General features: G+C 43.5%; 1 protein-coding gene across 5 annotated transcripts in view; it reads left to right on the forward strand.

The window, feature by feature from the left end:
- Positions 1-15,051, forward strand: part of LOC115208066 (eukaryotic translation initiation factor 4E transporter) — a 16,302-nt gene extending 1,251 nt beyond the window's left edge. The window contains exons 1-19 of one of the 5 annotated variants that reach the window (XM_029775817.1): positions 629-927; positions 1,808-1,985; positions 2,069-2,142; positions 2,264-2,391; positions 2,619-2,878; positions 4,733-4,925; positions 5,761-5,960; positions 6,879-7,017; positions 7,743-7,922; positions 8,142-8,467; positions 9,349-9,429; positions 9,628-9,811; positions 11,267-11,364; positions 11,754-11,893; positions 12,177-12,249; positions 12,578-12,692; positions 12,901-13,221; positions 13,463-13,618; positions 13,821-15,051. In XM_029775817.1, coding sequence (XP_029631677.1) covers positions 1,860-1,985; positions 2,069-2,142; positions 2,264-2,391; positions 2,619-2,878; positions 4,733-4,925; positions 5,761-5,960; positions 6,879-7,017; positions 7,743-7,922; positions 8,142-8,467; positions 9,349-9,429; positions 9,628-9,811; positions 11,267-11,364; positions 11,754-11,893; positions 12,177-12,249; positions 12,578-12,692; positions 12,901-13,221; positions 13,463-13,618; positions 13,821-14,020 — 2,994 coding nt within the window. In that variant the 5' untranslated portion in view covers positions 629-927; positions 1,808-1,859 and the 3' untranslated portion in view covers positions 14,021-15,051. Of the gene's footprint in view, positions 1-628; positions 928-1,472; positions 1,573-1,807; positions 1,986-2,068; positions 2,143-2,263; positions 2,392-2,618; positions 2,879-4,732; positions 4,926-5,760; positions 5,961-6,878; positions 7,018-7,742; positions 7,923-8,141; positions 8,468-9,348; positions 9,430-9,627; positions 9,812-11,266; positions 11,365-11,753; positions 11,894-12,176; positions 12,250-12,577; positions 12,693-12,900; positions 13,222-13,462; positions 13,619-13,820 lie in introns of those variants that run through there. The other 4 variants (XM_029775821.1, XM_029775820.1, XM_029775818.1 and 1 more) reach the window with 4 other exon arrangements.
- The last annotated feature ends 709 nt before the right edge of the window (positions 15,052-15,760 follow it).

Consider the following 15,760-nt stretch of genomic DNA (forward strand, 5'->3'; position numbering starts at 1 on the left):
TTAAATTAGCTATCTTTGTGCGATTAATATAATTGATTTTTAACAAATTGTTTGATGCTTCTGTCATACCCAGTGAAATTAATAAACATGCGGATCTTTATGGTGGAACCAATGACGGTAAAGTTACCACCACTCACAGTGACCGCGTGTTGTCTTGCAAACGTTACTGTAGCAACCCTCTGTACAAATACTGAACTGATGAGCGTGATGTAAATCACATCGAACTTTATCCTAAAATGACAGGGTGTGGTATCATTTACAAAGAAAGAAAAAAGGTGGATGTGTTGAGTGCCATTTGGTTGGCCTATACGTCAAATTATTAATTAAGGAAAGGGCTAGTTTGTTTAAAAAAGTACATTGAAAGTATGACAATTATCGATCAGTTTGGGCTTTCATCGATCCGCTTTGTAATATCAACAATTAGCTGGCCATACATAATGCCTGATATAAAAATACTCACTCGTAAAATACAAGCAGTCGTTGAAATTTCATCTAAATTCATATATATTAATTTCGTAGTCAAAAGAGACTATGTAAGAGACAGTAATGGTTTAAATGAATGATTTATAATATTTTCATATGTTTGAGTAAGGCACTAGTGATGGGCACTATATAATCCTACGAAGGACCCTCATTCAGAAGCGGTGATCGGAGAAAAATCACTGCTACGACTGAGAAAAGAGACCGAAGAGAAGTATATTTCGACATTCGAATACAATCCCATCAAGACGCTAGTATACGTTTGGATTTCTGCTCGTAGAAATATCACGGGCGTTGGCTGTTTGCCAAAATAACAACCCTAGCTGTTTAAAAAAACGTATCGTACTTATTGGAAGGCTTTATCTCCAGCAAGCTAGCTGGCTAACTAGCCATAGAGCTAGCTTGGCTAGCTTCTGAGTCGGCTTCAAACGTTTTCTAAACAGCATTGTAAGTTAATTGTTACCTTATAGATGTATAAGTATCTGCAATTTATCCAGAGTGATATGATGGCGTGTTTGTTTGCTTGGTTAACGTTACATATGCACTCGGCGTTTATCAATTGAATAGCCGAACACAAACGTTAACTAGCTATCAGATTAGCCGACAAGTCGGCTTTCAGGCTAACTAGCTAAACTAAAGTTTTGGCAGCTAACTAGCTAATGTTCGCTAACTAGTTACCAGTAAACCAAACACAACGGTCGTGTAATTTAGCTAATTGTCCGCCGTCCATCGAAGATTTGACGATGGTCTTGTAAATTGGCATCAACATATGCATTAGCTACATCTGCCAACGCAGTTTTGCCAATTAGTTAGTTAATTACGCAAATATGCTAACTAACGTTAGCTAACTTAACTACTTCCAGTAGATTGACAGCTTGCTAATTAATTCTGGCCAGTTTCCTAGCATGCTAACGATAGCCAATTTAGCTACTTAATTGCTATGAATTAGTTTGCTTGTGCCGCTCAGGTATGGATGACATGTTGCCAGGCCAGCTTCCTTTGGCAAATTGGTTGAGTCGGATTTTATCACCAGTCCACGTCGAAGCCCTTGCGCTAATGTCGTTCATATACCTCGTTGCTTAATGTGTTAAGGTATAGTCGAAAAATCTAACGTCATTGATCTTAGGTTGTTGCGTTTTACTATTGTATCGATATTACTACACAAACTACATTTTAAAAGTGTGCCAATACGTTTTAATGTCTTTGCACGTACTTTATCAGCAGTGTCTTCCTGACCAACATAGAATTACTTTTATGTTTATGAATTGTAATTACTTTTGATAAGCCTGTGAGGGTTATGTCATAACAGCATGTCGTTTTTCAACAGGTCAACTACTAGTCTCAGAAGCTATACATTGGTTTAGCCCCCTAAAATAGTCATGGAAAAGGATGCTTGTGTAGAGGAGGATGCTTGTGTAGAGGAGCAGGAGAATGGTGACACAGTGGTGGTGAAAGACGAAGTGGTCAAGGAATCAACAGGACCATCCCCTTACAGATACACCAAGGTATTTGGAGATAGGCCTAGTATAAGTTGATAGATGTGCAAGTTATTGGATTGCTTCATGGACTTAATGTGTTCTTCTTACAGGAGCAGCTTTTGGAGATTAAAGATTTCCCAATTTCTAATGAAAGGCCAGACTGTCTTTCTGGAAAATATGACAGGTGAGTGTTTTACTTTGTCAGCCTTTGGATTAACTTGACACCCTACAAAGCTTATAGTCTTAGCCAATCATGTTAACTGTTGAGTTTGTCCCTCTGGTTTGGTCTTGTTTTTGGACCACAGTGATGGTGTTTGGGACCCCGAGAAGTGGCATGCCTCGCTGTACCCCACCTCAGAGTGCAGCTCACCTGTGGATGGATATAAGAAGGACTTTGTGGATGATAGGGTCCCTCTAAAACGTAGAATTGCAGGTAAATAAATCATGTAGTATATTATATTCATAGCTGATATTTAATTTCCTGTGGCATACATTTCAAATCGTCTATTGCATATTCAATAAGGGTTGAGGGGTTTTGAGCTCAAATTAATTTGGCTACCCTTAGACGTGCCACACTGCTTACACTTACTATGCTTTGTAAAATACAACATGAAGCATTATAGTGGATGTTATGTTTGTGCCTTGTGACGCTGTCGTCAGATCCCCGCGAGCGACTAAAGGAGGATGACCTGGACGTGGTGCTCAGCCCCCAGCGTCGTAGCTTTGGAGGGGGCTGTGTTGGCAATGCTTTGCCTGCACCCACCCGCCGCCCCGTCAGCCCCCTGGAGAACAAGGAGAACGAGAGTCTCCGGCTGGGTGGGGCGCGGCGCATTGGCAGTGGCCGCATCATGGCGGCGCGAGGCTTCGAGAGGGAACCCCGCATGGAGAAGGAACGGGACTTCAAAGATAAGAGGTTCAGGGTTAGTGTCTGTTGCTTCCTGATCTGCATTCAATTGAAACTCTTTATCCTTTTAGGGCTATTCTATCTGTATGTACCGACCCCACAAAATGGCAATTACTTGTGCCTCAAGGGGAGGCATACGTTCTGCAGTAATCAATCTAAATGACAATCATCAGGAGCTGTGTACACTCCATTATTTCCTCTTTAACGCTGCAATCTGTAACCTGACCAAATTTGGGTAGAAATGTGAGTTATAGATCTCATTGAAAGCAAGTCTAAGACTCTGATAAAATAAAGGTAAGAAAAAGAAAGCAATCTGGTCTGTGCGCCATTTCTGTTTTACTGTTCTGAAGTTAATTTTTTGTGCGTTTTACTTTCGGTTTTGTACACCAGCTGAAAATAAAATATTTTTAGTTATGGATATTTCAGTGGTTAGATGATACAATGGTTCTCAAAACTATACATTTCTTGTTTTGTCATTAGGGGAACTATTGGATTTTAAGCAAAAGAAAAGGCTGTGCGATTTCTGCATATTGCACCTTTTAAATATATCCCATGGTATTTAGCAGCATGTTAGATTCAATGTTTACTAGTGACTCAAGTGTTTTAAAATGTATTTACACTACTGTTCAAAAGTTTGGGGTCACTTGGAAAGTTCCGTGTTTTTCAAAGAAAAGCTGTTATTTTTTGTACATTAACATAACATTGATCAGAAATACAGTGTAGACATTGTTAATGTTGTAAGTGACTTAGTAAGGACTTTTTCTGAAACTCGTCAGTCTATTCTTGTTCTGAGAAATGAAGGCTATTCCATGCGAGCAATTGCCAAGAAACTGAAGAGCTATTACAACGCTGTGTACTACTCCCTTCACAGAAAAGCGCAAACTGTCCCTAACCAGAATAGGAGTGGGAGGCCCTGGTGCACAGCTGAGCAATAGGACAAGTACATTAGTGTCTAGTTTGAGAAACAGATGCCTCAACTGGCAGCTTCATTAAATAGTACCCGCAAAACACCAGTCTCAACAGTGAAGAGGTGACTCCGGGATGCTGGCCTTCTAGGCAGAGTTGAAAAGAAAAAGCCATTTCTTAGACTGGCCAATAAAAAGCAAAGATTAAGATGGGCAAAGGAACACACACTGGACAGAGGAAGATTGGGAAAAAGTGTTATGGACAGTATTCTAAGTTTGAGGTGTTCAGATCACAAAGAAGAACATTCACGAGACGCAGAAAAGATGCTGGAGGAGTGCTTGACGCCATCTGTCAAGCATGGTGGAGGCAATGTGATGGTCAAGGGGTGCTTTGGTGGTGTTAAAGTGGAAGATTTGAACAAGATAAAAGGGATCTTGAAAAGGAAGGCTATCACTCCATTTTGCAATGCCATACCCTGTAGACGGTGCTTAATTGGAGCCAATTTCCTCCTACAACAGGACAATGACCCAAAGCACAGCTCCAAACTATGCAATAACTATTTTGGGAAGAAGCAGTCAGCTGGTTTTCTGTCTATATAATGAAGTGGCCAGCACAGTCACGGTCAAGCTGCTCCCACAGGTATGGTATCTAAGTGCCCATCAAGGCAATCCAACTTGTGGGATGTGCTTCAGGAAGCATGGGGTGATATCTCTTCAGATTACCTCAACAAATTGACAACTAGAATGCCAAAGTTCTGCAAGGCTGTAGTTGCTGCAAATTGACGATTCTTTGATGAAAGCCAAGTTTGAAGGACATTTTCAATGAATCATTATTTATAACCTTGTCAATGTCTTGCAAAATGATAGGAAATATAGTCAACTAATTTCATGTTTTTATAGAAATTCACTTGTTTTCCAGGTGGCCCCAAACTTTTTTTTAATATATATATATTTTTTCCCTGCAGCGAGACTTTGGGGACAAGCGTGTGTTCAGTGAGAGGAGAAGGAACGACGCGGAAGAGGAGCCGGAGTGGTTCTCAGGGGGCCCAACCAGCCAATCAGAGACTATAGAGCTCATTGGCTTTGACGACAAGATCCTGGAGGAGGACAAGCGCAGACCCAAACGGTCCAGGAAGAGGACTGACTCTGTGAGAGAAGGCATGTCATGCTGGGTTCTTCATACTTTTTGATCTTCCCCCCCAAAAGGATCCCATTGGCTTTGCAGTGTTATGGATGCCATGTTCTATTTGTTTTATTTTCTTGGGTCCGGTTCAGGCTTGATATAAGTAGACAAAACATGGACTTAAGTTAACACTTACTATAAAACATTTTTTACTCAAGTCTATGTTAAAGACATGCACTGGCACTTGGACTAGTATTTCTGTTTTTGACCTCCCACTTTGAGCTGGCTGTGTGAATGTGTAGTTCATGCATGCATAGTCTATGAGCAGAATTACGGTCTTACCTCAATTAGCCATGAAATCCCTAGTTTGAAAGCAACTGTTTCCTGGAAGATGTGCAGCAAAATATCCACTACACCCACCCCCAGCAACTTGAGTTTCAGCCAATGAATGAACACGTAGTAGAGCGAGGGGAGCATTAACGTGGTGCACATATCTGTACATTTTGACGTAGTAGGCAATTTTCTGGGACAGTTGGCTCGTGGGCGCTACTTTAAGAACTACTGGCTAAAAAGCATACAAAAGTACTGTAGAATATCAAAATTATCTCAAGTCTGAATAGGCTCCTTGATGACAAGTGGTGTATATATTTTCTAATTATGACCACACTGATTTGAGGGTCAATGTTTGTGGGTCATGAGCATAGTAGCGTTTCTTCCTTTACAATGTACAGGTATGTCCTAAGTGTTTATTTTTTGGGGCTCCAGACACCGAATGATCAGTAGAGTATTTTCTGTATGTTACTGTATGCCATCGGATTGTTTACGGAAAGATGTTACCCTGAATGTTTATTTGCACTTTGTTTATTGCAGTGGAATGTAATGGTGGGCTTGCGGAGGAGCCAGAGCAGGTAGTAAAAGACTCTCACTCTACAGCAGACCAGGCGGTCCCACACCCAGCGGTCCTCCCAGAGCAGACATCTGGAGACTTTGACTTCAATGAGTTCTTCAATCTGGAGAAGACCATGCCAGGACTGGCCTCTGTAAGTCCTGGGGAGCACTGCATGTTTAAGGTGTGTTTTGGGTGCTATAAGTTGTGCTCTCTGGGCTAATGTCTACAGTAATGTGTTCTAAGTCGTATCTAAATGCATCACACATTGGGTTGTAGTTGGCTACACATGGTCCTTTTTCTTTTTAAGTGTTCAGTGTAGGTTAAAGGGATAGTTAACTAAAATTACACATTTGTTTCCTTAACATGTAAGCGGTGTGTGTGCCAAAACACTTGGTCCAGTCTGTGCTTTAGTTTCCCTGGCACTGTTTCCACATGCTAATTTTTTTTGCATTTGTTAGCATGTGAAAACTGTGCCATGGAAATCAAAGCATAGATTGCTGTCATACCTTGTCCACAAAATGCTTACGATTGCTGTCATACCTTACAGGGTAAGGAAACCAATATTATTTTCTAATTTGGGTGAACTATCCCTTTAACCTACACTGGTTAGTTCCATGTTTTTATCACTTGGTACTGTCCTTTGCCTGTTTGGATGGGTGGTGGTAGCGGCGGTATTGTCACCCTGGCCAGGACGATGTTTGTTTATTTATTTCTAAGGTTTTCTTGGTGTATTGTCATTTTCCAGTGAAACGTTGTCGTAAGGCAACAGGTTTTACATCTAGTAGGGTGGATTTGTTAGGTTTCAGTCAATGCAAATTTATGCCCATCTGTTCCAGTTTATTCAGCACTTATTACAATACCTTGCGAAGGAATCTATAAAAAAGGAAATTAGCTATGGGGTAGGGAAATAAAGTACAGATTCAATGAAGAGTACAATACCGTCAAAAAGCACTGACAAAATGCATCCAAAAAGCCCAAAAGTGTGCAGATGGACAGCGCCGTAAACGTAAGTGCAACCTTTGCTCACACCCACCCTTTAGCAGTCTGCCACTCTGGACCAGCAGCTTGCATCTGACTGGCCTCTGGTTCTGTGTTGCAGATGATAGAGGATGTTCTGGGGGAGGGCCCTGTTTCGGCCAGCCGTTTCAGCCGGTGGTTCTCCAGCAACCTGAGTCCCTCAGGCAGCCGCTCCTCCAGCCTGCGCTCCACCCCCCATGAGGAGCTGGAGAGACTGGCTGGTAAGAGGGCTGCTTCAGAAATAAATGTTTTTGATTAATACTAATGTGTTGCCCTCAAGGATCAAGGAATGTTTTGTGATAATTGCGTACCAAAATGCAATTGTTTTTTGTTGCAATTCTACTGTTTTGCATGGCAATGTGGGATATTTGTTGGGAAAATGCGCTGACGAGGGAGAGTTTGACATGTGGCTTGATTGAACCATATAATGCGGTAAATGTGTAGTGATTGGTTGAAATTGCGAGCCCTCTTTTGTACTGCCATGAGGGTTTATTTTTTTGGGGGTTAATACTGCCATTTTGACTACTTTATGTGGAAAAAGAGCAGTTATTCTTGATTTTGCAAGAGAAATTGCACTTGTGGAATCCTGGCAGGGACTGGTCAAATCTTAGTTTTATATATTTGTTTTTTGTAACTCAGAATGGAATTCAAGTAAGGGAAATGCATATTGGTACGCATCCTCGCAAACATTGGCCCTCAAGTATATAAAAAAATGTGCGCGAAATTATATGCAGTCTTTTGCATATGGAGGACCACCCTGAAACATTTTTCATATAATCATAAAGCCACGTTTCTGTTTTGATATGACGGTTCTTAACTTATTTTTTTTAATAGCCACAGTTTCTGAAATTACATACAAACCCCTCTAAGGACTCCATGATGCTTTTTGTTTTGACTGCACATTTTCCAATGAGGTTTTTGGAAATTGTTACTTACCTTCTCTCAGGGCAGGACCCCCGCTGCACGTCCCCCAGCCAGATGGGCCCTGTCCCCTACTTTACCCCCATCCCGTCAGTGGAGCACCGGGACAAGGTGGACATTCTGGAGCTGTTACACAAGGCCAAGATAGACCTGAAGCCTCTCCTCTCCAGCCTCAACGTCAACAAGCAACGGCTACAGCAGAGCAGTAAGTCGCAATTGTTCATGTGACCAGTACTTAATTTCCATTGGGGTCGTTTCATTACAGCACGAAAACATTTTGTAATGGGAAAACAATTGTTTCGTATTAAGCAGTTCCATGTTTCAGTCTGCTTTCTTTTGTTTGCTGCCTAATGTTATATGGTGAATTTGCATTAAGACATGTACACTTTTCCAACACCTGTAAAGCCCTCATCTTGTCCCCTAGCTAACTCTGGTGTAGTGCTCTCTCTGGAGGAGGTGGAGGGAGGCCTGAAAGGGCTAAAGGTGGGCTCTGAGCAGAACCACCAGTCTCATCGGACACTGCACCAGAATCCGCATCGGGGAGGAATCAGAGGCAGCACCAGCAGTGGCACACCCTTCATGGCTGAGCACTTGGAGCAGGCTCTAACAGGCGGTGTAGGCCCCAGTGCAGGGCCGCCCAGGTCACAGGCCAGAGACCCTGACATGTCAGCCTTCAACAAGCTGGTCAGCAGCATGAAGGCAAGTGGAACTCTGCCTACCCACCCCAAAGCCAACCAAGTGAACAACAACGTAAGTGTGCCACTCTCGGATGATGTTTAAAAAGCACCGACTATCCTGTCGGCAAGCTGCCTCGGGTAACGCTGGATATGTAAACCTTTACGGCTTTGAGCTGCATGCCGCTTCAGGTAAACTGACCCTTGCGTGTGTGCTGCTGAATGTTTGGCCTCTTACATCACATGTAAGTGCTACATGTAGGTTCTCAAAACCAAATGATGCGTGCAAGCTAGCATCCTAACCATAACGGAACTCCTAGACTAATAGTTGTCAGGTCTGGAAAATGATGGGCATAAATTTGTATAGTTCGAGTTCCTCCCAGGAGTTGTTCTGGATTCACATGAACTCCTATGAACTAACATGTCAATCAAATGATTGCATACAGAAGATTTTTATTTACATTAAACCTTAACGTTATCCTTTATCAAATTAGACTGGTTTACCCTTATGTTCTGTAACATTTGGAGGGTGGGGGGGTGGTGTTGTGCCCTGGTGAATTTGTCAGGGTCTGTCACTTTGGTGTCTGGGCATGGAGGTCTACATTCAGGACCATTTCATTGCCTCTGGCTGAGCCATGCTATGCTCGTCTCAATCCCAATGGGCTTTTCATATCTGATCAATTAATGTTGCATTTTGGTTGTTCATCTGCTGCAACGTTAGAATTTAGTCAAATAGGTTGTTACATATACGTCATTACATTACAATCTCATAATTTTCCATTGGATGAGTAACTTGTATTTGGACATTTGACAACATTGTAGCAATGTCTAACAATGTTCATTGGTCTGATGCATAACATTTATGCAAGTGAAAAATGCCCAGAGGGATTGGTTTTAAAAGCAGTGTCCACAACCAAGAATGCTGTCTGATTGCACGTTCTTCCACCCCTGTTACAGCTCAATCAGCCCACAGACCCTGCTATAGTGCCCCTGCCTGAAGTCACAGTGCCTGCCCCATCGCAGAAGACCGTATTCCAGGTGTGTAGTTTGGGGCTAGCTCGTGTTATCAGGGTGGGTGTGTGGAACTCTGTTAAAATAGTACTTATTTTAAGCTGTTGAGTCTGATAGGCTGTAGCATTCTGGTTGGGGTGTTTTCTAAGGAATAAGGGGCGGGTGTTATGTTGTGTGGCTCAGTTGGAGTGTTGGTCCTGTCTGAGCTGTGTGTATTTGCTACAGGAGCTTCTAGGTGCCCAGGGCCCTCCCCGTAGCTGCTCCCCGACCCTCCATAGCGTGCTAGGCAGCACTGACGCCCCTCCACCCCCTGGGCCTGGTCTTCAGCACAGGGGGCCCTCACCTCCACTCTTCCTACAGAGGGCTCCTTTGCCTGACTACTTCCATGGATGCATGCGGCCACCCGCTGGTAAGCATTACATCAATATGGAAGCAAAGGGTGGTGTTCCTTTAGGGCACACTGTAGCTACGGAAACAACTGGGCAATACAGTGCGACCACTTGAATTTGCGCCTAAAAATAGATGTGAGAACTGAACAAGTCGCGTATGAGCACGTGGAGGTTGTGATTTATAGCAAAGAAATTGCTGCCTTAACTAATTCAGCGGTTTTGTTTCATTGCGGGTAGCTAATCACAGAACTGTACTGAACAAAAATAGAAACAGATTTTACTGAGTTACAGTTCCTAATAAGGAAATAAGTCAATTTAAATAAATGTATTAGTCCTTTATCTATGCTGTTCACATGACTGGGAAGGGGTGCAGCCATGGGTGGGCCTTGAAGGGCATAGGCCCACCCACTGGGGAGCCAGGCCCAGCCAATTAGAATTAGTTTTTTCCCACAAACGGGCTTTATTACAGATATAAATACTCCTCAGCCCCCCCCCCCCCCATTAGATGATCCCGCAGGTGAAGAACAGTGCAAGGTGCACCTGCGTAATGATCATTCTGTTTAATCTGTTTCTTGATATGCTATCACATATTTGTGAACAAAATTTGAGAATTAAGCTTTGTGTGTGTATGGACAATTTCTGGGATTTCAGCTCATGGAACATGGGACCAACACTACTACATGTTGCGCTTTGTTTTTGTTCAGTCTGTAGTCTCATATCCCACCTCGTGAATTTCTCAGTCTATTAGTGACTTTGTAGTGTTTCTTGGCAGTTTACATCGTTTTGTTCACACGCTAAATTGTGTGTCAATCTTTGTTTGACCTTGCTCAACTGCTAGGAAAGAGACGTCGGCACATCTAATCTCCAATGTTACCAAATATTTTTCAGCGAAATCGTCTCCTGGCTCCTTGATAAATCGATAGGTGACGTTTTGCCGTGACTGTCACAGCACCCATTTGCCTTGCTGCGGTCCCCGACATAGCGTTTTCGCCTTCCTACCCGTGTTTCCTTCCAGTACGTGCACCGTTGCTGTGACTTCTGCACAGACATCTTCTCCCACTCTCGTTTGCTGTAGAATTGAGTGTGAGAAATCGCTAAATGCCATGTCTAAACTCCCCCAAAGGCAGCCTGAGAAGTAGCTGAATTTGTCGCTTGAATATTTGACCGTTAAGTGGCTGGTAACTCACGAAATATAGCGACAGTCACCAAGTTTCCAACACTGTTAATCTCAGACGTTTGAGTCCCGCTGTTGCCACAGTAACGGCCCATCCCTTAAAGGGGCAGCTGAACATTTGTCTCACCTAAGTGACTGTTTGAGGGTACATTGTACTTGATTGAGCATGGAACACTCCAATAATGTTTTAATTAACTTTTAGTAATTTATCATAAACACACTTCCCTCATATTTTCATTGTGTACCTAAATGTCTTTGTGCTCCTAACATTAAGTGATTTGTCTGATTGGTCTTGTTTCAGGGTACCCTGTTGGTGCGGTGCCCATGATGGGGGAGCAGTTCCCAGATATGCATAGATCCCTCAGCCCTGGACATGGACCCACCCTACACCAGCAACAGGTTAGAGATGTTGTTTATCAAATTGGCCAATGTTGGGACAGTAAACCTTATCTGAAGCACGTCTAACATCAAATCAATAATTGTTTATGGTGCAACACCCTTTGTTAGATTTTGCGTTGTCTTGGTAACCAAACAATTATGGCATGCAAACTGAAACCAGAGATGGGGTGTCATTCATTCCATGGAGGGCCTAATGTCTGCAGGTTTTGGTTTTCCCTTTCAATTAAGACCTAGACAACCAGGTGAGAGGAGTTATTTACCAATTAGACCTTAATTCATCAAGTACAAGGGAGGAGTGAAAACCCGCAGATACTCGGCCCTCCGTGGAATGCGTTTGACTCATGGTGTAAGTAAAAACTGGTGGTTGACACTGCCTCCTTTGCCTCCAGATGAGGGCGCTGTCCATGGCTGTGGACCAGGCTGACCTGGAGGCTCTGATTAACCAGCAGGACCTTGCTCTCCATGCCCACAGCGCCTTCCAGACCGGTTACAACAAACTGCCTCTGAACAAGGTCTACCAACACAACAGGTGACTGAGTTTGTGTCTCTTTTGAAGTAGGGTTAGAATTTGATATCTTTCACAATTTATGGGGGTGACATTGATATTTCAAGTCTTATGGGGGGCACCTGATTTATAAAAAAAAATATATATTAAATTGTTTTGTTTTTTTGTTAGGGGTTCCCATCCCTCCTGTAATTCCAACTGGTTTTAAGTTTAAATTGTGATTTTTACAAGTTTGGCAACCCAAAGCATGGAAATGTTGGCTATTTATTGCTGGATTTACATTGACGTGTGTTATCCGGCAACCCAGGATGAACCGATCCCCTGGTCCAGGCACTCATCCTGCAGGCAGACACTCCCCTGGCAACACAGTCACCAGTATGGTACGTCGAAAGGTTCTCTGCGTCGTATTCATTAGTCGCCAACCAGAAAACCAAAACGGGGCAGAACTACCTGAACTTGTCCAATAAGAAACACTCATTCCGTTTTGTAACATTGTAACTTTGTTCAATCCCTCTACTGACTCAAACCCATAGTGGTTTCAGGAAACACATGCTTATTTATCGAACTGTCTGTTACTCTTCCTTTTAAAGTGGACACTTCCCATCTGCTCAGTATTGATCAACTGTCTGGTTTAAGTTGCATGTTACTTTTTTCTTTTTTAAATGCCCTCCTATATAACTTAACTACTGATGCTTGTGTGTTGTACAGCTGTCACCATCTTTCGTGCCCACGTCTGTGATCCGTAAGATGTACGAGACGAAAGAGAAGAGTCGAGATGAGCCAGGTAGTCGTCCAGACAGCAAGGAGGGCCACTCCCAAGAGGGTATGTTCATCAACAGCTTTTTTTTTTTAATTTTTTATTTTTACTGTCAGAGGTTTGCATGTCAGTAATGACATTGTTTGGGAAATGCATTGAAGGCAACCTCAGGTAAAACCAGGTGGATGAATTCCCATGTCTCTGCTCCTTACTTGTGCGATGTTGTTTCTGCTGCTGTCTTGTCTAATGTAGCATTTGTGCGCCTGTGTTATAGACAGGCGCTCTCCCAGCTCTTTTCTGGATGGGATAGGCAGTAGTGGTTCTCAGTTGGGAGGGGTGAAGGCCTCCTCCCAGGCTCGCCAGCACGCCCAGGACCGCCCCAGACCAGGTTCTGCCGGGCACCACACCCCCACCCTGGTGTCCCCCGGGGAAGGGCGAGGCCGACCCTGCCCTATCTACCCGATACCACTGCTATCCCACGGACATGTGCCCATGGTGCGCCCCCCTCCGCCCCAGCTCCATCCCAGCCTTGTGCAGAGGATGCTGGCCCAGGGCATCCAGCCACAGCAGCTAGGCCCTGCTCTGGTGCAGGCAGGTTAGTACTGGTCTACCTGTTTACAGTACCTAGCTATTCTAAGCCATCACAAGGCCACTGCGAAGGGTTTTATAAGTTCCAAGATGAGTTGGCCTATTGAAAATAACACCATGCCTATATTACCAGGGGTATGTAGAAAAAACTATAGTTGGAGTTTGTTTTTAGGATGAGTTTACCTGCAATGTATGGTTGCGGTGTGTGGCAACTACTGAGCTCACTGACATTTCATTTTCCATCCTAGGCATATTTCCACAGCATGTTGACCTCTCTCAGCTTCAGGGTTTGCCCCCAGCCCTGCTAGGACAACCCCTCTACCCCCTAGGGGCGACAGGACACCCCCTCTTACCTCCCCGAGCCAGCAATCATATGCAGCTAATGCAGCAGCAACCGAGACCAAGTAAGTGACATTTTCTGTTCAGTCTGTCGTTGTTCAACATGAACACCTGTTTTGCATTTGTTTTACTAGTGTTTATGCAGAGATGAGGGCACCACAAGCTTGGCACAGTGTATCCCTTTTTTAAGGACATTAGTTTCCCAATGTTCCGAATGGCCTTTACTGATGAATTTCATTCTCTCTCTCTCTCTCTCTCTCCTCCCAGTGCATCCATCAGTCCCAGGCCACCAGTCGCAGAACCTCGGCCCTCACCGGACGAGCCACTCCCAGCAACATGGGGGTAGCCCCACTAGTGTGGGGGGAGCTGGTCTGTCTAAGTGGTTTGGCTCAGATGTGCTGCAGCAGCCCCTTCCTTCCATGCCTGCTAAGGTCATAAGTGTAGATGAACTGGAGTTTGAGCCCTGAGGAGAGTTTCATACAACCAGAATGCTGGATAAAGGAAGACTTCATTTCCCCCCCTCCTTTCGCCACCGCCCCATTTACAGAAAAGGTGAACTTTAATTTAAGACTAAGCACAGATCCTGGAGAACGAAGAGTCTGTGTCCATATTTTGTCTTAAACCTTGAAGTCACTGCTAAGAGTATTGAAGAGGCCTCAACTTAAGGGAAAGACTATGAGTTCTATAAGAATTATTTTCTTTTCTGCAGCATATTTTGGGATATGTTTTTCTATCTTTTTTTTGCAGTAAATATGAAGTAAATAATTTATAGGCCCAACATTGTACAGACTGTAGGAATGGATCTGATTCTTCTACCTGTACATAAATATGATTTCTTTTTCTTGGTAAGGGGAAGGTTGCATCTTGCTGTTTAAGTGTGAACTGCCGCAGTCAAACGGAGTAGAGACGTGAAGCGAGGGTAGCGGCGCTGCTTTGTCGTGTCCTGGTAGTTTTTATTTCTCCCCCCCCCCATGGATTTGAACTGCACTGAGAAAGGGGTGACTGCAAGTTCAATGTTTGATTGTGGAGTTGCCCTGCGTGTACCCCCTCAAAAGATGTCCTCCCTACGGCTTGGTCAGTCGGTGGCACTGCCTGCCCTGTCTGGAAAGGTGACTGGAGTGTTACAGGGGGAACAGCAAGTGCTGGTTGTGCCTTTCTGACTCTCAACTCATCTTTCCATGATTCTTTGCATCCCATCGGCTCGCCTGCCTCCTTTTCAACAGTATTGGAGAAGGCATGAGGTCCCTCCCTGTCGGACCTTCTCTAATGTGTTTTTGAGGAGGTGAAATGATGCAAGGAATTGAGGTAAGATTTGAGAGCCCACAGCTTTTCTTTTTCTTTACTGCGTCCCTCCCCCTCTGCCAGTCACTGGAACAGAGAAGCACTTCTGAATCACGTTATCACATTTGGGGGTAGGTGGTAGAGATTCAGTTAATGTGCTATTAAGTTATAAAAGCACAGAATAAATAAAATGTTCAATAAAAAAAATATATCACAATGGCTTTGTTCTCTATTTGTGAGTATTGAATGAAGATTGCTGAAGCCTTATCGTGTACCTTTGAAAATGCAGGAGAATGTGTGAATACTGCATATTTGGAACAATGAGCTGCTAAGACCGATACAATATCATTTGTGGCATTGTCACAACAACAAATCAGGCAATCTCACTTAAATGCATATTCTGTTAACGCATACCCAAATGTTGACTCATCCTACAGTATACTCATTTGTGGGCCAAGCATAAGTTGGAGGAAAAACATCTGCCTGTTTAAAAAGAATGCTTGCCATTTATTCTTAGAACATGTCATTGGCTGAGTTTGCCAATCAGGTTTACTTGGGTGAATATTATCACAGGTACACACTCACCATTCTGTTATAAGGTATGCCCACATCATTCCAACACACAAGCTGCTTAAGTTTTCCTTCCACATTTAAATGATCACTCGTAATTAATTATAGGTCATATTTCATTGGAACCACTGGACAGTTTAAGGGAAGCAGACTTGTCTTTTTGTGGGGGGGTCCCAATCTTACTGAATGTCACGGTTTGTTTACCTTTCTGCTTTTGGGGTGGCAACCGACGATAAACATGGACTTTTACATTTCAAATTGAGTTTCGGTTCTCGCAATTTCTTTGCCTTACTGCCATGAGCTGGCTATTTGCATATGCGAGTAGCGCCTTTAAATTGGGCAATTCTCCAAAGGCA

The sequence above is a fragment of the Salmo trutta genome, chromosome 14, assembly GCF_901001165.1.
Source record: "Salmo trutta chromosome 14, fSalTru1.1, whole genome shotgun sequence".
NCBI lineage: Eukaryota > Metazoa > Chordata > Actinopteri > Salmoniformes > Salmonidae > Salmo > Salmo trutta.